Here is a 26,787-nt window from a genome sequence, read left to right on the forward strand (position 1 = left end):
CGCTGCTGCCCGCTGCTCCCCTCACCTCCCAGGGGGTTAACAAGGGGATGGGTAAAAATGTAGAAGAACATTTCACCACACTTTGTATGTGTGTGACAATCGTTGGTACTTTAACTTTAACCAACTTTAAACTGGACAGCACAGTTATTATGATCAGCTCATTTTTTAGTGTTTAATTTAAAAAATATATATTTTATCATTGAACAATTAACATTTTTAACACACACAAAAGTATTGAAAATTTGTACCGTTGAGTACCGGTATCGATGCCCAGACACCGGGAATTGGTACCGTATCGGTTTTAAATGTAAAATATATTCAACCTTACTTGTATTTATGTTAACATTAAGCTAGCGAATAGCGCGCCAGCTTGCTTCTCTAAGAAATGAGAAATATCACTGGTCAGTGAGTTTATCCAAGTGCGATTATAAAATCACAGTTTTAATTTGATTTGATTTAATAATAACCATCAGGAGTTTTACTACGGTTTATCATTAATACAGATAATCAGTATGAAGTTACAAAGAAGTGCGCAGACATGTGTCAACCCTCACGAATTTTCCGGGAGACTCACGAATTTCAGTGCCACTCCCGAAAATCTCCCGGGACAACCATTCTCCCGAATTTCTCCCGATTTCCAGCCGGACTTAAGGCACGCCCCCTCCAGGTCCGTGCGGACCTGAGTGAGGACAGCCTGTCGTCACGTCCGCTCTTTACTTCATACTTCAGAACCGACTGCGCAATACAACGTAAACCGTTGGCCAACCAAAAATTTGGTTGGCCAACGGTTTACGTTGTATTGCACACTCTGACGGCAAGTGTGGGAGTCGGTTCTGAAGTATGAAGTAAATAGACGTAACTTCATCACCTCGCCTGGTTATTGACTCCAACCCAGAATATTACACTGCACATACCTATGCTCCTTCAAAGGCTGTGCTACTGGCTGCAAAGCATTGCACTTTCAAATACAACAATGAGTAGAGAGGAGTGTTATGTGTGTATATGTGTAAATAAATGAACACTGAAATTCAAGTATTTATTTTATTTATATGTATATATATATATAATAAAATACATATTTATATATAGCTAGAATTCACTGAAAGTCAAGTATTTATTTTATATATATATATATATATATATATATATATATATATATATATATATATATATATATATATATATATATATATATATATATAAGAAATACTTGAATTTCAGTGAATTCTAGCTATAAATATACTCCTCCCCCTTAACCCCGCCCCCCCAAATCTCCCGAAATTGGAGGTCTCAAGGTTGGCAAGTATGGTTTTAGCCTTTTATTAGCCTATTTTATTACAAATGACATGACGATGTCACACGACCACCATATTGAAATAATATTAAGAACAATAATGTTTGTTTTATGTATGTTTTTAATGTAAAATTGTTTATAAGAATATTTATAAGCACAGTATTTGTTTGTTTTGATATACCGTGATAATGTAGACAACTGTTGTTGTTTTATTAATGTATACCTTTTGGCAGCTGATAATGCAGTTCAAATTCTGAGCAAAAAAATGTTGAAGCACAGTGATGTTAAATATTTAACATTTGGAAACACTTTTCAGGGAAGTCAACTTAAAATTACAAGGGGCCAGTTGTTTTTATTTTATTGTGATATCAAGTAACATTAATTTCAAAATTGTGGAACTTCACAAGTTATCTGTATCGACTACTGAAATTCTGGTATTGTGACAACCCTACCTGGAACTACTTGTTAGGACAACAGGAACTTGGGCCCAAAGTAGTTTCATGGCCATTTTTCAGTGTTGAAGTTCAGCGCTCTAATTAAATACTTCCGCCAGTATTTATATTTTTTTAACTCCAGGAACTATACTGTATGTATACAGTATATTTATACTACTCATATACATTTGTATATTGTGCAACAAAATGAAATGACAGAAAAAACTTCAGCACATATTATAGGGAGGGCGTGGCGAAGTTGGTAGAGTGGCCGTGTCAGCAATCGGAGTGTTGCTGGTTACTGGGGTTCAATCCCCACCTTCAACCTTCCTAGTCACGTCCGTTGTGTCCTTGGGCAAGACACTTCACCCTTGCTCCTGATGGCTGCTGGTTAGCGCCTTGCATGGCAGCTCCCGCCATCAGTGTGTGAATGTGTGTGTGAATCGGTGAATGTGGAAATACTGTCAAAGCGCTTTGAGTACCTTGAAGGTAGAAAAGCGCTATACAAGTATAACCCATTCATCATTTATCATTATTATATGTGGACAGACATCAAGGTGCAGGTCAAAGTGTCAAGCTATCCATAAAGCTGATTGTTTTCCTCAAAATACTTACTTAGTTACAAGACTTTATACAACAGCAACTCTTATTTAGTTTTGTAAAACTTTGTTTATGTTTATTCTCCTCACATTAATGCATTATGAATCCTGACTGATGCCACATGATTCTGGCTTTGTACTGTTTGTGACCAAAGTCTGCAATAATACTTTCCTCATGAACCCACAATTGTTGGTCAAGGGACTATACTGCCATCTTCTGGCTTTAAATTTAATTACGCCTGTTTCGTAGCAGCAAGTCGATCCCTTAAGCATTCTAATGTTATGTTTGGTATCATATGATATTTACTGTATTACTCTGTTCAGTTAAAGTGGGACCAGTAGGGATGCAAGGATACTTGAACTCCTTCAATTCCTAACTGACATTTGGAAAACATTTAGAAATACTGTAGTTGTCATGTGATATTCATGAGACTATTCCAGGATATGACTTCAGTTTGCTAGCTCCTTCCTTTTTAATCTTTTTTGACAGTAAAGCTAATTTTAAAGCCAATAATTGCAATGATTTGACACAGTGTCAGATATTACAATCCAACTGTTCTAAACTTCTTACTATATTTTTTTCAATTAATTGATAGAAAACAAGCTAAGAAAGGATCACTATCTGGATTTTAGTCTTAAAATTGCTATGAAAATAAATTAAACTCTTTCAATGATTTTAGCTAGTTTAGCGTATGCTACCATCGGCCCTAACATCATAAGTGACTGTGGATGTGCATATTTTGTAGTCCAAACAAACACCAACACATTCGCACACACAAACACGAGCACACACACTATGGTTACAGGAGAAAGTACCGTTAAATACATAGCTACTACAGTAACTTACTCAACCTTTACTAAGTAGTTTACTTTATTATTTGAAGAACTACTTTTTACTTTTGTTTGGGTCATATTATTCTAAAGGAGGTTTTGTCTTACATTACGATCATGCTTTGTCAGAGATGTTTTGTAATGTTATTCTGTGATATTTGCACCTAAAAAAATGCTAATACATCAGTTTAGGAACATGGGGTGAGGGGTGATTTTTCTGGCTGGCTGATATATTGTGTAAATTATTTTATAACATGTTCTGGTCGGGACCTCAATTACATAATGATTAGCATGCTGAATATTAAATTTTATGAATGAATAGAGAAGGTTAAAACATTGTCTTGCAGCAATATGAAGCCCCCCTTGAAAATTATATGTCTAGGATACACCTATTAATGGTGAATGCAGTGATTTCTCCAGATTCTCTGAACCTTTCGATGATATTACGGACCGTAGATGGTGAAATCCCTAAATTCCTTGCAATAGCTCGTTGAGAAATGTTGTTCTTAAACTGTTCGACAATTTGCTCACGCATTTGTTGACAAAGTGGTGACCCTCGCCCCATCCTCGTTTGTGAATTCTTCCATCTTCAACTGCTTATCTGGAATCTGGTCACGGGGACAACAGCTACAGCAGAGACCCACAGACTTCCCTCTCCAGAGCAACATTAGCAACTTCCTCCTGGGGGATCCCGAAGTGTTCCCAGGCCAGAGAGGAGATGTAATTCCCCCCATTTGGTCTTTGGACTGCCGTGGGGTCTCCTCCTAGTAAGACGTGCAACGAGGACCTCCCTAGGGAGACGCTTGTGAGGCATCCGCACGAGATGCCCGAACCACCTAAGCTGGCTCCTTTTCAAGCGAAGGAGCAGCGGCTCTACTCCGAGTCTCTCTCAGGTGACTGAACTTCTCACCCTATCTCTAAGGGAGATGCCAGCCACCCTTCTGAGGAAACTCATTTCGGCAGCTTGTATCCGCGATCTTATTCTTTCGGTCATGACCCACACTTCATGACCATAGGTGAGAGTAGGAATGTAGATAGCTCGGTAGACCGAGAGCTTTGCCTTCTGGCTCAGCTCTCGTTTTGTCACAATAGTCGGCAGAAAGACTGCAATACTGCCCCAGCTGCTACGATTATCCGGCTGATTTCCTTCTCCATCTTTTCCCTCACTCGTGAACAACAACTCCTCCACCTGGGACAGAGTCTCGTTTTTTTACCTGGACTGTGTGAACCGATCCAGTGAGAGCTGAAGGTCACGAACCGATGGTGCCATCAGGACCACATCATCTGCAAACAGCAGTGACACAACCTTTAGCACCCTCTCCGCCATGGTCACGACTCTGCCTAGAAATCCTTTCCATGAAAATCACAAACAGGATAGGTGACAGATCGCAGCCCTGGCGGAGACCAACCCCCACTGGAAAGGGATCCGACCTACATCCAAGCACCCAGACACAACTCTCGCTTTGGTTGTACAGAGATTGGATGGCCCTCAACAGGGTACCCCTCACCCTGCACTCCCTCAGCACCTCACACAGGATCTCCCGGGGGACCCGGTCGTACGCCTTCTACAAATCCACAAAGCACATGTAGACTGGATAGGCATACTCACAGGCCTTCTCCAGTATTCCCGCAAGAGTAAAGAGCTGGTCAATTGTTCCACGACCAGGACGGAATCCAAATTGCTCCTCTTGAATCTGAGGTTCGACTATCGGCCGAACCCTCCTTTCCAGTACCTTGGCGTAAACTTTCCCAGGGAGGCTGAGTAGTGTGATACCCCTGTAATTAGCACACACCCTCTGGTCCCCCTTTTTGAATAGGGGAACCACCACCTTAGTCTGCCACTCCCTCGGCACTGTCCCAGACTTCCACGCAATGTTGAAAAGGCGTATCAACCAAGACAGCCCCTCAACACCCAGAGCCTTCAGCATTTCTGGACGGATCTCGTCAACCCCCGGAGCTTTTCTACTGTGGAGTTGTCTAACTACCTCAGTGACTTCAATCGTCAATCCCCCATCATCCTCAGGCTCCGCTCCTGTCAGGGAGGGTGTGTCTGATGTACACTACTGTTCAAAAGTTTGGGGTCACCCAAACAATTTTGTGGAATAGCCTTCATTTCTAAGAACAAGAATAGACTGTCGAGGTTCAGTTCTCTTTTTCTGGCCATTTTGAGCGTTTAATTGGCCCCACAAATGTGATGCTCCAGAAACTCAATCTGCTCAAAAGAAGGTCAGTTTTGTAGCTTCTGTAACAAGCTAAACTGTTTTCAGACGTGTGAACATGATTGCACAAGGGTTTTCTAATCATCAATTAGCCTTCTGAGCCAATGAGCAAACACATTGTACCATTAGAACACTGGAGTGATAGTTGCTGGAAATGGGCCTCTATACACCTATGTAGATATTGCACCAAAAACCAGACATTTGCAGCTAGAATAGTCATTTACCACATTAGCAATGTATAGAGTGTATTTCTTTAAAGTTAAGACTAGTTTAAAGTTATCTTCATTGAAAAGTACAGTGCTTTTCCTTCAAAAATAAGGACATTTCAATGTGACCCCAAACTTTTGAACGGTAGTGTAGTTGGGTTCAGGAGTTCCTCAAAGTGCTCTTTCCAACGCCCTACGACTTCCTCACTTGAAGTCAGCAGAGTCCCATCCTTGCTGTACACAGGTTGGATGGTTCCCTGCTTCCACCTCCTGAGGTGCCGTATGGTCTTCCAAAACAGCTTTGGTGCCGCCCGATAGTCCTTCTCCATGGATTCCCCGAACTGCTCCCATACCCTCTGCTTAGCCTCGTCCACAGCCACGGCCGCTGCCCTTCAGGCCTGTCGGTACCTTGCAACTACCTCCGGAGTCCCCTAGAATAACAAACCCCGGTAGGACTCCTTCTTCAGTCGGACGGCTTCCCTGACCACCGCTGTTCACCAGGGTGTTCGAGGGTTACCACCCCTTGAGGCACCTAAGACCTTCTGGCCACAGCTTTAGCAATAGAGGCTTTGAACATTGCCCATTCCTGTTCAATGTCCCCAACCTCTACAGGGATGGCAGAGAAGTCCCGCCAAACGTTCCCAGTTCACCCGCACTACACGCTTGGGTTTGCCAGGTTTGTCCAGAGTTTTTCCCCGCCATCTTACCCAACTCACCACCAGATGGTGATCAGTTGACAGTTCAGCCCCTCTCTTCACCCGAGTGTCCGAAACATACGGCCTCAGATCAGCTGATACGATTACAAAATCGATCATTGATCTTTGGCCTAGGGTGCTCTAGTACCAGGTGCACCTATGAGCATCCTTATGCTTAAACATGGTGTTTGTTATCGCAAGTCCAAGACTAGCAAAGAAGTCCAATAACAATCCACCACTCAGGTTCAGATCAGGGAGACTGTTCCTCCGAATCATGCCAGTCCAAGTATCACTGTCATTGCCCACGTGCGTGTTGAAGTCCCCCAGCAAGACTATGGAATCCCTTGCCGGTGCCCCATACAGGACCCCATGCAAGGTATCCAAGAAGGCCAAATACTCTGAACTCTTGTTTGGTGCGTACGCACAAATAACAGTCAGAGTTTCCCCTCCCTCCAACCCTAAGCCGGGGACTTGTGAGTATCCCCACACCCGCCTGGGCCCTCACCCCCTGAGCAACTCCAGAAGTGAACAAGATCCATCCCTTGTCCAGGAGTGTGGTTTCAGAGCCCTTGCTATGTGTAGAGGTAAGCCCCACCAGATCCAACCGGTAGCGCTCCACCTCCCGCACCAGCTCAGGCTACTTCCCCACCAGCGTAGAGACGTTCCACGTCCCAAAAGTCAGCCTTTGCTGCCCCGAATTAGTCCGTCTGGAGCTTCCACTTTCACTGCCATCCAATTGGCAGCGCACCCTATGGGTGGTGGGCCCACGTGGCGGAAATGATGGTGTGACCACGTAGCTTCTTCGGGCTGTGCCCGGCCGGGCTCCGTGGCTAGCCTGGCCACCAGGCGCTGGCTGACGAGCCCTGCCTGCGGGCCTAGCTCCGGAGGAGGCCCCCGGGCTTCCTCCGGGCCGAGTAACGCATCTTCTCATCGTTTGGTCCATGTTTGTGAATGACTGAGCATTTCATGGAAGCTGCTTTTATACCCAATCATGGCACCCACATGTTCCCAATTAGCCTGTTCACCTGTGGGATGTTCCAAATAAGTGTTTGATGAGCTTTCTTCAACTTTATCAGTCTTTTTTGCCACTTGTGCCAGCTTTTTTGAAACATGTTGCAGGCATCAAATTCCAAATGAGCTAGTATTTGCAAGAAATAAAGTTTTCCAGTTCGCATAAGTATATTGTCTTTGCAGTCTATTCAATTGAATATAGGTTGAAAAGGACTTTCAAATCATTGTATTCTGTTTTTATTTACGATTTACACAACGTGCCAACTTCACTGGTTTTGGGGTTTGTAAGTTAAATAGTCACATATTTGACTACAGGTCATTAATGTATTTAAATTATGACTGTGTTGTCAAGAAACACAATTTGCTGACATTATCTTGCAATGCGGAATGCTTGATGGGGTTGAGGGAGAACTTGATTTAGCAAGTGAGCAACGACAGCCCACTTGGGTGGTCGAAGATTAAACAGGGAGAGGCAGACGACAGAAAGTTGTATTTTCTCTTATGACAAACTGGCCAATGAGGCACTGGTGAGCAAAAATAGACGTAAATGGGCCTCGTGGGACCAGAAGGGGGCATGAATAAACGGATAAAGGGAATGTGGCAAAATCCCAATAAGCTATCTGACACCACGCACCAGCAGTCCCACAGGCCAGCTGACTGCTATTTCCAGCATGAGATGACCCACCAACTGTAGTTGGCCCGGGTCGTATGGGGCGGTTGAAGGAAAGAAAGAGTCTGTCTGCTTTTTACCAGGACACCATTCAAGGACAGCCACTATTTACAAGTTCTAAAAGAGGATGTCAGACCTCAACGCAATGCTATGAGGGATTCAGTGTCCAACACATAAACATCATCAGTTCGAACTGTTCCATCCAAGACCTGTATGTGGCATTAATGTCTACTACACTGCATCATGGGTGCTAACACTTTGACTGGGGCACAATGGTACGCCATCGTCAAGGTATGGTATCTTGGTTTTAAGGCCACAGTTGGGCTCATTTTGGGTAGAGTAAAACAGCTCATTTTAAAAGCTTTCATGTAAACAGTTTTGATTATTTTTTTAAACAGCACAAACAAAAGTGCAAACTGCTGAAAGGAAATTCTGCAATAAATGAAATTATCGTTAGATGTTTTGGGAATGTGCAAGATGAAAATGAGTGCTAACAGAAGCAGTGTTTTCCACAAGACACAGATCTCTTTCTGGTGGCGAGTTGCTGGCTAGATGACGTCATCGTCTAATTTGCCATAATTATTTGCATGTCATTGTATTGGGAAAATAACATTGTAGACGAGACAAAAAGTAGGTAAAAACATGAAAGGCAAAACTAATATGTTTAAAAAAAACTACTTAACTTTCTTTTTTCACTTTTTTTTGTCGTTTATCTAAATGCCATAAACCAGAAAGTCGTCCGTGAGAATGCTGCTGCTCATTGAGAATAGCGATAAGTGCCTTTATGTCGAAGTCTTTAAAAGTATAAAATAATATAATATCTATAATTATTCCAGAAAAAGTCGCTAGATTGAGTGAGTACTGGCTACATATAGCGTAAAGCCGCCAAGTTGGCGACACTGACCCATCCTGCTACGTCTACTTATTCTCTGGTAGACCAGGTGCGTATGAGCCATGTTAAGAAGGAGAGTTACGGCATAACGCCACCTACTGATCTGGGCCGTAATGGCAAGCAACATTCACAACATGTGTTTGTAAGCGAGGGCAAAAAATATAGTGCCAAATCTTTTTGTAGACATCCAAATTTCCGCACTGGAAAATCCGATGACAAATATATGCACGGTACCATTACACAAACATTTCTGATGAAGCAAGGCTGTCTTCCAATCAGTACAGTAATAACTTCATGAATACATTTAAGTATTTGGATATTTTACATTATCAAAAAACAAAAATATGACGTAGTTTGCTATGAAGTTATAAATAAAACAACCTGTATCTCAGCTTTGTGTTTATAAGAGACAGAGTGCATTATTTCCAGTACTACCATTCGTACTACTATAGATAGTAATGTATAAACATTTAAACTTTTTCTTGCCTTTATTTTCCCATCATTGCAGGTATACTTTGTGTGGTCAGTTTTCTATATTTGTACATTAAAATGCGAAAAGCAATCCAATGCATGTCAATCTGTATCTGAACAAAACATCCACATCTTATTTATGTTACAGTACATCTTGTTTCTTACAAGACAAAGCATGTCAAAGAAAAACAAGCTGTGGGCTCCAAAAACCCCCGGCCTGCACTTTGAACACCCCTATGCTAGACCATCAGTGACATTGTACCACAGTTATGCTTTCACACAGCCAGTGTGTGATCAATAGACTGTTTTCACTTGATGTCAACATCTATCTTTACGTATTGCTTACATAATTGCCAAAAGGGCTAATTATTAGTTTTTTATTAGTCATTAGTTATGGTGCGTGCATCTCACGCTATGTGTCTACACAAACACAAATATTTTGCACATTTAACCCAAACTCCTGACCTAAAAAAAAAATTCCATTCACATAAAAATACATTTACCAGCTGTCATCCACATTTTGCCCATCAGAAGCCTGGAAAAGCAACAACCGCTTAATCTGTTCATTGACATGGTTGATTTACAGTACATCTACAGTGTCTGGCCGAGGTAAACGCTCAGCAACCGTTCCAAACACAGAAATGACCCATACCCAGATAAAATTGCAGAATAAAAAAAAGACAAATGCTGTATACGCCAAGAACACACAAAAAATCCCCAAAACACATGCATAAGAGAAACGCTGCACGTTCCCGATATGAAAGAGAAGTTAATCAGGATAATAGGAAGTTAGTTAACTGAGGAATATCCGGCTTTAAAGCTGTAAGACGTAATATTTTAATGCATTATATCCATCCATCCATTTTCTACCGCTTATTCCCTTCGGGGTCGCGGGGGGCGCTGGAGCCTATCTCAGCTACAATCTGGCGGAAGGCGGGGTACACCCCGGACAAGTCGCCACCTCACCGCATTATAGAACAACACATTTTTATAGACAATTTTTTAAGAAAGACACAAAGAAACCAAACACAGTTTTATTCTGCTAGCATTTTTTTTTGCACACTCATGGAGCAGTTATGTGTCCATGAAACACAAAAGAGTGCTTTCTCTTTAAGAAAATACTCCTAATCTCAACTCATTATGGGCCTGATCTACTAAGATCCAAATACCACGCACTAAATAGCGTGTGCAAACTATAGAATTGTGTGTACTATTAGTGGACATGTTGCGTGTGATCTATATTAAGACGGCATGTACAATTGATAGGTGGTGCAGACCGCCCTATTTAAAAGAGGGTTCGGTTCGAATAATTAATGGAGACATTAATTTACAGCACATCCATGTTGTCATGCTCTTACCTGTGGTGTTTTGCTATGTTTTGAAACAGGCAACAGACCTTTATGTTCCACTTTTTCTGGGAATTTTAGAAGCAGTCCTGAACTGCATCTAGAACGGAACCCACGTTTATTTAGCGCACTGAGGGTGTGCTCATGGAAGACACCGGCACTAACTGCATGCTTCACGCGCAGGAATCTTCCAGACGCAAGAAAATGCATATTTCCAAAAGTTGTGTTCATGTACAGTATATATGAAACAACGTCATTAAAAAGACACCAGTGGACACCAAAACTCGCCAATTGAATTTGTTTTATTCAGCCCTTTAAGTCATCCAGCAGCCATAAAATTATATTGCTCAATAGACGATATGTCTAATATTTTCATTTTTGACAGTCCATATATGTTGACAATCATTCGTAGGACGGAACTGCTGCACAATCACCTCCTTTCTCATAGCTATTTCTGTACAACTGCCAGTTTACATATCCTTTCAAGACATGCTAAATATGAATGTAAAACAGCATCCACAGAACAATTTCAGTCTTGACAAATCACACTGCGAGTGCTAAATAATCAGCATGTATTAGCATATACATGAAGACAGACACGCTAAATATATTGCAGTCCTTGTTCTGCCATCTTAAAGGCCTACTGAAACCCACTACTACCGACCACGCAGTCTGATAGTTTATATATCAATGATGAAATCTTAACATTGCAACACATGCCAATACGGCCGGGTTAACTTATAAAGTGCAATTTTAAATTTCCCGCTAAACTTCTGGTTGAAAACGTCTATATATGATGACGTATGCGCATGACGTCAATCGTTGAAACGGAAGTATTGGTACCCCATTGAATATAATACAAAAAAGCTCTGTTTTCATCTCAAAATTCCACAGTATTCTGGACATCTGTGTTGGTGAATCTTTTGCAATTTGTTTAATGAACAATGGAGACTGCAAAGAAAAAAGTTGTAGGTGGGATCGGTGTATTAGCGGCTGGCTGTAGCAACACAACCAGGAGGACTTTGACTTGGATAGCAGACACGCTAGCCGACACTAGCCGCTGACCGCACGGATGATCGGGTGAAGTCCTTCGTCCTTCCGTCGATCGCTGGAACGCAGGTGAGCACGGGTGTTGATGAGCAGATGAGGGCTGGCTGGCGTAGGTGGAGCGCTAATGTTTTTATCATAGCTCTGTGAGGTCCGGTTGCTAAGTTAGCTTCAATGGCGTCGTTAGCAACAGCATTGTTAATCTTCGCCAAGCTGGAAAGCATTAACTGTGTATTTACATGTCCAGGTTTTAATAGTATTGTTGATTTTTTGTCTATTTTTCCAGTCAGGGGTTTATTTATTTTGTTTATATCTGCATTTGAGCACGATGCTATCACGTTAGCTCCGTAGCTAAAGTGTTTCGCCGATGTATTGTCGTGGGGATAAAAGTCACTGTGAATGTCCATTTCGCGTTCTCGACTCTCATTTTCAAGAGGATATAGTATCCGAGGTGGTTTAAAATACAAATCCGTGATCCACAATAGAAAAAGGAGAAAGTGTGGAATCCAATGAACCCTTGTACCTAAGTTACGGTCAGAGCGAAAAAAGATACGTCCTGCACTGCACTATAGTCCTTCACTCTCACTTTCCTTATCCACGAATCTTTCATCCTCGCTCAAATTAATGGGGTAATCGTCGCTTTCTCGATCCGGATCTCTCTCGCTGCTGGTGTAAACAATGGGGAAATGTGAGCAGCACTCCAGCCTGTGACGTCACGCTACTTCCGGTAGGGACAAGGCTTTGTTTTATCAGCGACCAAAAGTTGCGAACTTTATCGTCGTTGTTCTCTACTAAATCCTTTCAGCAAAAATATGGCAATATCGCGAAATGATCAAGTATAACACATAGAATGGATCTGCTATCCCCGTTTAAATAAAAAAAATAATTTCAGTAAATGATAAATGGGTTATACTTGTATAGCGCTTTTCTACCTTCAAGGTACTCAAAGCGCTTTGACAGTATTTCCACATTCACCCGTTCACACACACATTCACACACTGATGGAGGGAGCTGCCATGCAAGGCGCTACCAGCACCCATCAGGAGCAAGGGTGAAGTGTCTTGCCCAAGGACACAACGGACGTGACTAGGATGGTAGAAGGTGGGGATTGAACCCCAGTAACCAGCAACCCTCCGATTGCTGGCACGGCCACTCTACCAACTTCGCCACGCCGTCCCGCAGTAGGCCTTTAAGAGACAATCCTGTGCACACAAGCTTAATAGATCAGCTATTGAGTTTGCACGCGTTTTAAATTCATGCAAACTAGGGGTGTAACGCTTAATCAATATTTCGATTTATATTCTTTAGGTTCAATTGCATCCATCCGTGCTCGACAGGTTTGCCTTACGGAAGATAGGTATCAATCCAAGATTGTTTTAAAAGGGATTTGATTGATTTTATTGATACTAGATACAGGAAAACATTGGATTTTAGAACAGCAGACATTATATGAAGTTTAGCACTTCTATTAATAAGGACGTTAAACATTATTCAAGTCTGTCTGCCTGTTTGTGGCGTCATCAAAACAGGTATCGACAGTGGTTGAGAAAGGTCACAACAATATGATAAATTACAACGCAAAAACTTTCAGCCACAGCACGATTGCAAAGCCACAACAAACCCAAACGACACAACACAATAATATAAAGCCGCAACACAACTTCAAGCCACAGAGGATGTGACTGACAACACAGAAGTGACAGGAAAGCAAGTTACAGTGGCGCACCGAATTCCGAAAAAAAACACGAGGCTCGCCGAAAAGGGCGTGCCATTAGGTGTCTGTGGTGTGCAGCTACATGTACTTGCAAAATTAAGTCGCAACGCAACAACTGGCAGCTAAGGAAAAGTTATTTAATCAGAAACATAAATACAAGAGATGGATGAAGGAAACTATGGAAATTCGGAAGCAAGGGGACAACACCATCAACAGGGATGAGGGAAAATACATTCTTCTGCACACCTGGGACACGGTCTGTCACCGGCGTTGCCAGGGCGCAGAACAGCTACTGTATGGAACTTTATTTAGCAGGTAAATCTACTATTAAAATGGTGGTAACTGTCCTTTAATTGGAAATTGTCCGAATTTTGGAAATGTGAGCAGAAAATGTTTCCTCTTGTTAATTCAACCTAAAGTGTTGGTTGCACTTTATTCAGATAAGATGTGAATGCATTGACCATTAATTGTTGTTTACTTGCTTTTTTGTATCCATAATTCATTTATACATAATGTGTGCGTCCGTGTAGCTCTTTGATGAGCCTGTGATGCTTCCATGTTTAACTCTGTCACCTCCGTTAAGTTACCATGTTCACGTCGTGAAAGTCTGGGAGGAAAATGTGACTGGCGGATGATGTTGGTGTATTACCACAGATCTTGCGGTGCAAACATGGAGGCTGCCGTTTTTTACACAGCGAGAGACATTTCAATGACGGTCCATTTCAAACCGTCAAGACACGAAAAACCCAACATGTTTAATTTTTTGAGTTCTAAAAATTTATGGCGGAGGGGTGATGGGTGACCAAGGTTTGTGTTCGGTATAAACACGGTCTTTGGAGGAGCACTGCGAATTGCCTAAACCGGCAATGTGTGAACTCTGAACGCCCCTATAGTTATGTTTTCCTGTATGGCGCTTCTCTACTTTCTAGTTCTAGTTTTGTAATTCTGGCTTAGTTTCTACAGTTGGTGATGTACCTTCACTCTTTTTCTGTTTCAGGCCAGCACCTTTTTTCCATTTATAACTGGGCCTATTTAAGTTCCTTTAGGTTCACCTGTCAGGCGCTGGATTACTGTATCGTGTCACGGTTGGCCTTTGTGCTGCATTACCGCTGTCTGCTGGCTTTTGTTATTTGTCCCAGTTTACATAAGCTTTTACCTGCATGTCGCCATCCGTCTCTGCATCTTGGGGTCACGCCATGTGCTACCGTGACACCTGCAACTTGACAAATAACTGAGAGAATATAAAATGTTCTTTTTGTCTAAAAATGTAATTATCCAAATACTTCACTCATATTATATAGGTCAACACTTTTGAGCTATTTAGTTTTTCTTTATTACCTTATTTATTTCCTAAATTCAATATAATAATAAACAATGGATTACTTTAAAAAATGTCTAATAAATAGACCCCACTATTTTGCATATTTGTGTTTCTTATGCCTCACTGGTAGTGTTTCAGTCACAGTATTATCTGTTTTAATGGTTAAGCTTTTACAGTATTGTTTTAAATGTTGGTTTGTACTTTAGCACTTTAAAATTTATATAAATGAAACGTGCATCATAAAAAAATATATAATATTAATATTTCTGGGAGTTGTGTGGTGTCTTATTCTGTTGGCGGCCCTTGAACACACCGTAAAAACACCTGCGCCTCGATCACTCTGTGTTAAGAGACCACAGCTCGTAGGTTCAATGTGCACAGTTACTAATAGCTTATTTGCTCAGACAGCAATATGTTTGAATACGTTTAGATTGGTGTATGTCATTTCTTAATAGGGAAAGACGTTAGTGTCTCTTGTTTTCCAGTCAGCATTTAACTTAGTGAGTTGACACCAGTCAGTCTGAGTTTATGAAATTATCAATCATGGTTTTTCGATAATTTTATTTGTAAACTTTAATCGTAACCATGGGGAGTTTTACCGCAGTTATCAATAAAACCATTTACCGTTATATCCCTACATTGTAAAAAAATTACTGTTAAAACTACGGCAAGCATTTGTTAAATAGCAATAGTAAAACACCGTAAAATCAAAAATAATGTATCACAATAGCAAATTCATTAATGGAAAACAAGAAACAGTAGGTAACATAAATTACTGTGGTTATTATACGTGGAAAACACATGACTTTCCTGTGAAAATGTAAAAAAAAATTGTACAGTGCATTTGCAAATACTGGAATGACACATGCAAATACTGGAATGACTTGCAAATACTCTAAAATCATCATCATGGGGTATCAGGCCTGTTTGCAGGCATCGATGATCAGGGCTCTCCAGTCCTCTCGGTCGTCCGCTCTATGTATGAGCTCTATATTATTGATATTTCCGATAAAATTTCTTAGGCTGTTGTTCGTTGTCGACCTGGAGCTTTCCTTCCTACTAGTTTTCCTGTTAACATCAGTTTTTCTAAGCTGTCCTTTCTAATGATATGTCGGAGGAATTTCAGCTGCCTATTTCGAATTGTTGCAATTAGAGATCTTCTTTTTTTTTCCTTTGCCAATACCTCTTCATTACTTTTCTTTTCAGTCCATGATATGCAGAGCATTTTTCTGTAGAACCACATTTCAGTTGCCTCTAATTTTCTCAGTTGCTGATTGTTTAAAGTCCAGCATTCACAGCCGTAAAGTAGGACAGACCATACATACGTTTTGAGGACTGAGTTTGGTGTCAATTGAGATGTTTCTATTTTAAAATATGACTCATTTTGTTGAAGCTGTCTTTTGACATGGCAATCCTTTTGTTTATCTCTTTTTCACACCTATAATCAGATGTTATTGTAACACCGAGGTATCGGAATAGATCCAATTATTTTATTTTATTGTTGTTGCATGTGATGTTACATGCAAGTGGATGTGGTTTCTTGGAAACTGTCATGCTTTCGGTTTCGTTGAGGTTTAAAGCCAGTCTGTTTGCTTCACTGTGGGCTACTACTGTGTTCAGGGTGTTCTGTAGTTTTTCATCAGTCTGCCACTAGCACAGTGTCATCTGCATATCTGAGGTTGTTAACATTAATTCCTCCAATTTTTATATCATCTTGATGATTGATGTTGCGTAAGATCATTTCACTGTAGACGTTAAACAGATCAGGAGATAGTACACAACATTGTCGAACACCCCTTTGAATGGCTTTGAATTGACTACATTCACCATCTATTCGGACTGCTGCTTCTTGTTCCCAGTACTGATTTCTGATAATCCTCAGGTGTTTCCCATCAATATCCAGCTCATTCAAGATTTGGAAAAGGTTTTTATATTTCACTTTATGGAATGCTTTGGAATAATCTATAAAACACAGGTATAAATCCGTTTGCACTTCTATTGATCTGTCAATTACCATACGTAAATATACCATTTCTAGTGCGCTGGTGCGGGAGAAATCCAAATTGCGTGGCCAAAAGCTCTGGATGTACTGTATCTTATTCCTTGCTCTTGCCATCAGTACTCCGAGAAGAATGTTGGTGGTATGACGCATAAGGCGTATCAATCTATGTTGATCACAGTCTGTGGTTTCTGGTTTCTGGAGTAATAAAAATAGATTTTTCATATCTGATGGAATTTGCCCGTCGTTGTAAATGATGGTAAACAGTTTTGTCAGCTCTGATGTTCCAATTTCTTCGAGTGCTTCTATAACTTCAATTGGTATTTTATCTGCTCCAACCGCTTTACCATGTTTCATTTTGGACATGGTATTTTTCACTTCATCTTCTGTTATGGGTGGGCCTTCCATTTTTTTCTAATAGTTGGACTTAATAAATCTTTAATATATTCTGACCATCTTGACAGAATGTCTTCCTTATCCATTAGCACGTTGCCTTCCTTTGATTTGATGCATCCTGACTTTGAGGGAGCCTGCGTCCAGTTGACTTATTTGATCTTTTAGTGCATGTACTTGCTATCAGTGTCCTTGTGTTGTTCTATTTCTTCGCTTTGTGAGTTTATCCAGACTTCTTTAGCCATGTTGCATTTCTTCTTTATAAGCTTATCCAGTGTGTTGTACTCTAAAATATACTGTCTAAATTTAAGATTTTGCAGATTCTACATTTAAATTTACAGCATACCTTAATTGTTTAGGGATTTGTGTTAAAGCATTAGCCTAGTTAACTTTCAGCTAACAACATGTTTTCTTCTATTTTTGTGGCAAGTTGTATAAGACATTGGGGGTTAGGTCTATCTGCTTCATTGTAAACTGCATTGAAATGAACCACGCTGTGCGTTCAAGTGCGCCGGAACTGGTCGCAAGCAGCTATTTAACGGATACAGAGCATTTAAGACTCCTTTTTAATCGCTTACTTGAAGGAATATGTTGCAGAAGGCCGTGTTGAACATGTGAGTTGTCCAGTGAAAGGTTGTACAAATACTTTCAAGTTAATATGCTTAATGTACCGCTCACATGTCTTGGAAACAGATATTTTGCGGATACGAGTATTACTGACAGGGCAGCACGGTGGAAATGTTGTTAGCGTTTGTGCCTCATAGTGATAACGTCCTGGGTTCGATTTCCTGGCTAGGGGTCTTTGTGTGTGGAGTTTGCAAGTTCTCACTGTGACTGTGTGGGTTCTCTCTGGTACTCCAGCTTCCTCCCACCTCCAAAGACATGCTCCTGTGGACAGGCTGATTGGCAACACTAAAATTGGCCTTAATTTGTTTAACGGTGAATTCCTGGCAATTACAGCTGCCAGTATTTTACCATTAATTAAATTGTTTTGTTTTTGTGTAAACAGGTTAACAATTAATAGTAATTTACCTTAAGCAAAAACAGTTGCCAACTGTAAAATTTACGGTTACAACATCAACATACCTTAAAGGCCTACTGAAAGCCACTACTACCGACCACGCAGTCTGATAGTTTATATATCAATGATGAAATCTTAACATTGCAACACATGCCAATACGGCCGGGTTAACTTATAAAGTGCAATTTTAAATTTCCCGCTAAACTTCCGGTTCGAAACGCCTCTGAGGGTTGACGTATGCGCGTGACGTCAATCATTGAAACGGAAGTATTCGGACACCATTGAAGTCAATACGAAATAGCTCTGTTTTCATCTCATTATTCCACAGTATTCTGGACATCTGTGTTGGTGAATCTGTTGCAATTTGTTCATTGCATTATGGAGAAAGAAGCTGAGCAAGCAAAGAAGAAAGTTGTCGGTGCGAAGTGTCTATTTTGCGAGGGAAGTCAGCAACAACACGTACACAGCCGGCGCTTCTTTGTCTACATTCCCGAAAGATGCAGTCAAGATGGAAGAACTCGGACAACAGAGACTCTTACCAGGAGGACTTTGATTTGGATACACAGTTGCGATAACGTGAGTACACAGCTGCGCTTCCAAACATTTGATCGCTTGCTATAACTAGCTCGAGCTAGTAGCTAGGAGCTAGGAGCTAGCATTAGGATTAATTTTGTAACGACCTGGTCGCATCGTGGTGCGAGGTGTTCTCCCGAGGATGCAGACGGGCTCGGACACAGCTTGCAGGTAGGAAAATGATTTATTTTAGAACTAAATCAGACAAGAGAAAAACAAAAACGACTAGCATGGGAGCTAGCAAGCAAAATAATCTAGCATGAGAGCTAGCAGGAAGCAAAGTGGTCGTCAGCTGTTGCATGAGAACAAACTAGGAAGCCAGGCAGAGTGCTGCCCGGGCGAAGACTAAATAGCCCTCTGATTAGCGCTTGAGCAACAGGTGCGCGTCCCAAACGCTAACCAGAGGCAGGTGATCACAATCTGCCGTCATGGCAACAGAAACCAAACAAGGTGCTGAAAACACAAGTGACTTGAACGTAAAACTATGATCCGGGCAGCAGATCCTAACAGTACCCCCCCCTAAAAGGACAGATTCCAGATGTCCCTTGAAAACAAAAAAACAACTGGAACCCAAAAAAAAACAAGCAATAGTTCATGAGTCAAGGGCGGGCGGGGGGGTGACTTCGTGGTGGGTCGCCAGGCCACGTGTCCCCGAATCCACCGGGGAAGGGTCAGGTGGCGGCGGCGAATGGAACGCCGCCGCCGCTGGCGAGGCGGGCGAGGCGGGCGACCACGGTAAGGCCACATTCGTGGCCGCCGAGAAGGTGGGCGTGAGTGGCGCCAGAATCTCAGTAGCCTCTGAGTCCTCGAGGGCTGCATGCGGGGACCTGCTTTCCGCTTGCGCCGCCGGACCACTCGAGGTCGCTGAGATGTCGCCGCGGGAGTCGCTGTCGTGGCAGCAGGAGTCGCTGTCGTGGCAGCAGGAGTCGCTGTCGTGGCAGCAGGAGTCGCTGTCGTGGCAGCAGGAGTCGCTGTCGTGGCAGCCGGAGTCGCTGTCGTGGCAGCCGGAGTCGCTGTCGTGGCAGCCGGAGTCGCTGTCGTGGCAGCAGGAGTCGCTGTCGTGGCAGCAGGAGTCGCTGTCGTGGCAGCAGGAGTCGCTGTCGTGGCAGCAGGAGTCGCTGTCGTGGCAGCAGGAGTCGCTGTCGTGGCAGCAGGAGTCGCTGTCGTGGCAGCAGGAGTCGCTGTCGTGGCAGCAGGAGTCGCTGTCGTGGCAGCCGGAGTCGCTGTCGTGGCAGCCGGAGTCGCTGTCGTGGCAGCCGGAGTCGCTGTCGTGGCAGCCGGAGTCGCTGTCGTGGCAGCCGGAGTCGCTGTCGTGGCAGCAGGAGTCGCTGTCGTGGCAGCAGGAGTCGCTGTCGTGGCAGCCGGAGTCGCTGTCGTGGCAGCCGGAGTCGCTGTCGTGGCAGCCGGAGTCGCTGTCGTGGCAGCCGGAGTCGCTGTCGTGGCAGCCGGAGTCGCTGTCGTGGCAGCCGGAGTCGCTGTCGTGGCAGCCGGAGTCGCTGTCGTGGCAGCCGGTGCTGGTGCGAGGACCAGTCGTGGTGCAGGTACTGGTGCGAGAACCAGCCGTGGTGCAGGTACTGGTGCGAGAACCAGCCGTGGTGCAGGTACTGGTGCGAGGACCAGCCGTGGTGCAGGTACTGGTGCGGGGACCAGTCGTGGTGCAGGTACTGGTGCGGGGACCAGTCGTGGTGCAGGTACTGGTGCGGGGACCAGTCGTGGTGCAGGTACTGGTGCGGGGACCAGTCGTGGTGCAGGTACTGGTGCGGGGACCAGTCGTGGTGCAGGTGGCCTAGCCGGCGGTTGCGGCTTAGCAGGCCGAAAAACCGGTGGTGGCGGTCGGGCAGGAGGTTGTGGCTTAGCCCGCCGAAGGACAGGTGGCGGTGGCCGAGCAGGAGGTTGCGGCTTAGCACGCCGTTGTGCCACCCCACTCGCACAGCTCCCAGTACTAGCCCCCCCCTCAAAAAGCGGATCCCAGACGCGTTCCTTGCGGATTGGAACCGTCTTCAAGGGTGGGTGGAGGGTGGTCAGGGGGAGGGCTGAATCCTCTCCTCTAAATTGTCCAAAATGTCTATTGTCACCCCCCACTTGAGACTGGGACTGACTAGAGTTAGTCCTTAAAAAAATGTCCTGATAAAGCTTAATCTTAGAATTAAAGTCACTTGAAAATGGCTGGCAGGAAGAATTGACATAATGTCTAAAAAAGTCTTTGTCTATGACGTCATCCAAAATGGACGGGACAACGTCATCAAGCGGCGTGTCATCAGGGGGTGCCGGCGGAAAGACGTCATCGCTGCAGTCCCAGTGATTGACAGGCCAGTCATAACAGTCTTCGGTAAGGTAGTTGATGAGATTAACAGACCTTTGAAGAGGTGAATCTTGGGCTGAATGTAGCTTGCTGTGTACCGGTGGAGGAGTTTGAGGGAGTGGCGCGTCTTGGCGGCGAAGTGAAGACCTCTTGGGTGGCTTCCGTCTTCGCTGACGCGTCCGGTGGTGCGGAGGTGTGGCGATGTCCTCGGGCCAAACGGAGTGGATTGGGACCAACTTTCCGTTAGGACCCCAGATCAGGTCCTGGCGCTCCGAGGGGGAGTAGCGGAGAGTCTCCGCCTCCATCGCTCGCAACACCATCCACGCACCTTCGTCCCTCTCCTCCGACATGCTCGCTGCGAGAGAACTTCTTCTTGCTGGCTTCCTACTGTAACGACCTGGTCGCATCGTGGTGCGAGGTGTTCTCCCGAGGATGCAGACGGGCTCGGACACAGCTTGCAGGTAGGAAAATGATTTATTTTAGAACTAAATCAGACAAGAGAAAAACAAAAACGACTAGCATGGGAGCTAGCAAGCAAAATAATCTAGCATGAGAGCTAGCAGGAAGCAAAGTGGTCGTCAGCTGTTGCATGAGAACAAACTAGGAAGCCAGGCAGAGTGCTGCCCGGGCGAAGACTAAATAGCCCTCTGATTAGCGCTTGAGCAACAGGTGCGCGTCCCAAACGCTAACCAGAGGCAGGTGATCACATTCTGCCGTCATGGCAACAGAAACCAAACAAGGTGCTGAAAACACAAGTGACTTGAACGTAAAACTATGATCCGGGCAGCAGATCCTAACAAATTTGTGGCATATTAAATATAAGCCTGGTTGTGTTGTGGCTAATAGAGTATATATATGTCTTGTGTTTATTTATTGTTGTAGTCATTCCCAGCTGAATATCAGGTCCCACCCGCGCGCTTCCAAACATTTGATTGCTTGCCCGTACGTGCGTGTCATGTACGTAACTTTGATTAAATATATAAGCTTTATGAACCTTGGGTTAGGTGAACGGTTGTTTGGGCTGAGTGAGTGTGTGTGTTATGCAGGTGTTTGAATTGTATTGGCGGGTTATATATACGGGATCCCGTCCATATTACCCGCTCGAGCTATAACTAGCTCGAGCTAGTAGCTAGGAGCTAGGAGCTAGCATAACAAACACCTAGGTGTTTTTATGCGGGATTAATTTGTGGCATATTAAATATAAGCCTGGTTGTGTTGTGGCTAATAGAGTATATATATGTCTTGTGTTTATTTACTGTTGTATTCATTTCCAGCTGAATATCAGGTCACCCCCGGCTCTCACAGCATCTTCCACTCCCCACTAGTCCTTCACTTGCACTTTCCTCATTTAAAAATATTTCATCCTCGCTCAAATTAATGGGGAAATCGTCGCTTTCTCGGTCCGAATCTCTCTCACTTCATGCGGCCATCATTGTAAACAATAGGGAACTTTGCGTATATGTTCAATTGACTACGTCACGCTACTTCCGGTAGGGGCAAGCCTTTTTTTTATCAGATACCAAATGTTGCGATCTTTATCGTCGTTGTTCTATACAAAATCCTTTCAGCAAAAATATGGCAATATCGCGAAATGATCAAGTATGACACATAGAATAGATCTGCTATCCCCGTTTAAATAAAAAAATGTCATTTCAGTAGGCCTTTAATGTCTTGACTGTATTTTTAGTATGAATTCCTGGCAAACACAGCTGCCGGTATTTTACTGTAAACTGTGAGGGTTTTTTTTTTTACAGTGTTCACCACAACCATATAATTATAATGCATTTTATAGTGATGTTTGTGGATAAAGTCAAACATAACAGACAACAGTTTCCGATATTTTATCTAATAAAAAAAATGTTATTTATTTTTTTTAAATATAGGCCAATACTGTATATTATGTAAGTTGATGCATTTATTTTGTGTGCGTTTTATTTTTTTTACTAAATCAAATATAATAATAGATGAGGGAATACTTTTTTGTTGTTTTCTATTCTACAATCCAAAAACGATTCCTGAGGTTATTTTTTTCAGGTAGTTACTTGAAAGGCAATTACAATCATTCATACACAACGAAATCGGGCCATTTTTAGTTATGTTTTGTTTTTACATACAAACAAAAACATTTTCTATCAACTTTCAAACATTATTTTCTTCTCTGTTTGGCTCTTATCGACTTTTGTTTTTATACTTTTCATAATTGATTTTGGGGTTTTTTTAATGTCATGGGAAAGCCAAAAACCAGCTGCGGCCTGCGGGACACTAATGCAGTGTTTTTCAACCACTGTGCCGCAGTCTAGTGTGCCATGGGAGATTATCTAACTTCACCTATTTGGGTTAAAAATATTTTTTGCAAACCAGTAATTATAGTCTGCAAATGATGTGTTGTTGTTGAGTGTCGGTGCTGTCTAGAGCTCGGCAGAGTAACCGTGTAATACTCTTCCATATCAGTAGGTGGCAGCCGGTAGCTAATTGCTTTGTAGATGTCGGAAACAGCGGGAGGCAGTGTGCAGGTAAAAAGGTGTCTGATGCTTAAACCAAAAATAAACAAAAGGTGAGTGCCCCTAAGAAAAGGCATTGAAGCTTAGGGAAGGCTAAGCAGAACGAAACTAAAACTAAACTGGCTACAAAGTAAACAAAAACAGAATGCTGGACGACAGCAAAGACTTACTGTGGAGCAAAGACGGCGTCCACAATGTACATAAGAACATGACATGACAATCAACAATGTCCCCACAAAGGAGGATAAAAACAACTGAAATATTCTTGATTGCTAAAACAAAGGGAAATAGCGCTCAAAGGAAGACATGAAATTGCTAAAGGAAAATACCAAAAACAGAGAAAAATCCACCATAATAGGAGCGCAAGACAAGAACTAAAACACTACACACAGGAAAACAGCAAAAAACTCAAAATAAGTCACGGCGTGATGTGACAGGTCGTGACAGTACACAAGAGCTATATTGATGCATGGTTGGTTATGGTTTTAAGTCATATCCAACAACGACTTTTTACTGTCAACTGAGTTTCGTTTTTTAATGATTTCTGCTGGTGGTGTGCCTTGGCTCAAAAAAGGTTGAAAAACACAGTTTTGTCAACTGTACTGTGACCCTGGTTAATAGGCAAGTTCCTACAACATACTTGGCAACCCTCCCAAATGTTCTGGGAGACTCCCGAATTTCTGTGCCTCTCCCAAATCTCCCGGGACAACCATTCTCCCGAATTTCTCCCGATTTCCAGCCGGACTTAAGGCACGCCCCCTCCAGGTCCGTGCGGACCTGAGTGAGGACAGCCTGTCGTCACGTCTGCTCGGCCAACCAAAAAGTAACCAGTGTTCTGTGGTTACTTTTTGGTTGACCAACGGTTTACGTTGTATTGCGCACCCTGACGGCAAGTGTGGGAGTCGGTTCTGAAGTATGAAGTAAAGAGACGTAACTTCGTCACCTCGCCTGGTTATTGACTCCAACCCAGAATATTACACTGCCCATACCTACGCTCTTTCAAAGGCTGTGCTACTGGCTGCAAAGCATTGCACTTTCAAATACAACAATGAGTAGAGAGGAGTGTTATGTGGGTATATGTGTAAATAAATGAACACTGAAATTCAAGTATTTATTTTATTTATATATACAGTATATATATATATATATATATATATATATGTAAATATATATGTAAATATATATATATATATATATATATATATATATATATATATATATATATATATATATATATATATATATATAAATAAATATATGTAAATATATATATATATATATATATATATATATATATATATATATATATATATATATATATATATATATAGCTAGAATTCACTGCAAGTCAAATATTTATTTTATTTATACATACATACATACATATATACAGTATATAATATATATATATATATATAAATATATATATATATATATATAGCTAGAATTCACTGCAAGTCAAATATTTATTTTATTTATACATACATACATACATACATACATATATACAGTATATAATATATATATATACAGTATAATATATATATATATATATATATATATATATATATATATATATATATATATATATATATATATATATATATATATATATATATATATATACACTACCGTTCAAAAGTTTGGGGTTACATTGAAATGTCCTTATTTTTGAAGGAAAAGCACTGTACTTTTCAATGAAGATAACTTTAAACTAGTCTTAACTTTAAAGAAATACACTCTATACATTGCTTTTGTGGTAAATGACTATTCTAGCTGCAAATGTCTGGTTTTTGGTGCAATATCTACATAGGTGTATAGAGGCCCATTTCCAGCAACTATCACTCCAGTGTTCTAATGGTACAATGTGTTTGCTCATTGGCTCAGAAGGCTAATTGATGATTAGAAAACCCTTGTGCAATCATGTTCACACATCTGAAAACCGTTTAGCTTGTTACAGAAGCTACAAAACTGACCTTCCTTTGAGCAGATTGAGTTTCTGGAGCATCACATTTGTGGGGTCAATTAAACGCTCAAAATGGCCAGAAAAAAAAAACTTTCATCTGAAACTCGACAGTCTATTCTTGTTCTTAGAAATGAAGGCTATTCCACAAAATTGTTTGGGTGACCCCAAACTTTTGAACGGTAGTGTACATATATATATATATATATATATATATATATATATATATATATATATATATATATATATATATATATATATATATATATGCGCCTACCTCAACCCCCCCTCCTGCGCCCCCCAATATCTCCCGAATTTGGAGGTCTCAAGGTTGGCAAGTATGTCCTACAAATGGCTTAATGTTGTCATATTGCTGCTAGCCTACCAATTACAACACACACACACACAAGTTCAAATAAATTGCTCTTGTTCTACCTGATCGACACTTGATGATTTCGCCGAACTCGTCCTCCACCGCCTCGTCGCAGTAGTCCTCGGGGCGCACAGCCTCCGCCATGTCGGTCAACAGTGGAAGTGGGTCTAAAAGGTCTAAAGGGAAGTCTTTGGAGCACACAGGCAGGTAGTCCGAGGGAGAGTTGGATGACTTCTCCGGCCACAGACTGGAGTGGAACGCAAGAACGGAACTGAGCAGAGAAGACGAGGAGCAGCTTTGGGTCGAGTCTGTCAGAGAGAAGCAGACGGAGACGAGCAGGTGTGCGGACTGGAAGCCGAGGGGGTCGGCGGAGCATTCCCATCCTGAAATAGTAAGTTGTGTGACGGTTCTGGTGTGCAGACGCCATGCGTGAAAGTCCTCAGCGCGCCAGACGCATAACAGAAATTCTATTTCCGGTATTCAAAAGGAAGGGGATCCTCACCTGACATCATGAATACAAAAACTAAATAAATATGTTCACAGTTACGTGCTGCATTATTCAACCTATTGAATAATATTATGCAAATGTTGCAATTGGTCTGATACCAATTAAACACAGTACAGGTCCACTATTGCCGACACCGATACTTTAAACCAGTGGTCCCTAAACTACGGCCCGCCAGCGTCCAAAATCCGGGCCGCGGGAAGTCCCAAGTTAAAAAAAAAGAAAAAATTTTTTTTTTTGTTGTTGTTTTTTTCATCATTATTTTTTTAAATCTGTCCTTTCTAATCCATTTTCTACTGATTATTACTCTCGGTGTCTCCAAGGCACACATTGTGTAAAAATGCATTTTCCCATCGATAACGTGACATCATCGGCAAAGTCCCGCTCTTCTGTCAATTAGTGTGTGA

At 42.2% G+C, this 26,787-nt stretch overlaps 1 protein-coding gene across 3 annotated transcripts in view; it reads right to left on the reverse strand.

Annotated features, from left to right (window-relative positions):
- Window positions 1–26,472, reverse strand: part of dmd (dystrophin) — a 565,648-nt gene extending 539,176 nt beyond the window's left edge. For all 3 annotated transcript variants that reach the window (XM_062054060.1, XM_062054059.1, XM_062054057.1), the window contains exon 1: window positions 25,938–26,472. In XM_062054060.1, the coding sequence (XP_061910044.1) occupies window positions 25,938–26,019 (82 nt within the window). In that variant the 5' untranslated portion in view covers window positions 26,020–26,472. The remainder of the gene's footprint in view (window positions 1–25,937) is intronic.
- Window positions 26,473–26,787: the final 315 nt, after the last annotated feature.

The sequence above is a fragment of the Entelurus aequoreus genome, linkage group LG07 (genome assembly GCF_033978785.1).
Source record: "Entelurus aequoreus isolate RoL-2023_Sb linkage group LG07, RoL_Eaeq_v1.1, whole genome shotgun sequence".
Lineage (NCBI taxonomy): Eukaryota > Metazoa > Chordata > Actinopteri > Syngnathiformes > Syngnathidae > Entelurus > Entelurus aequoreus.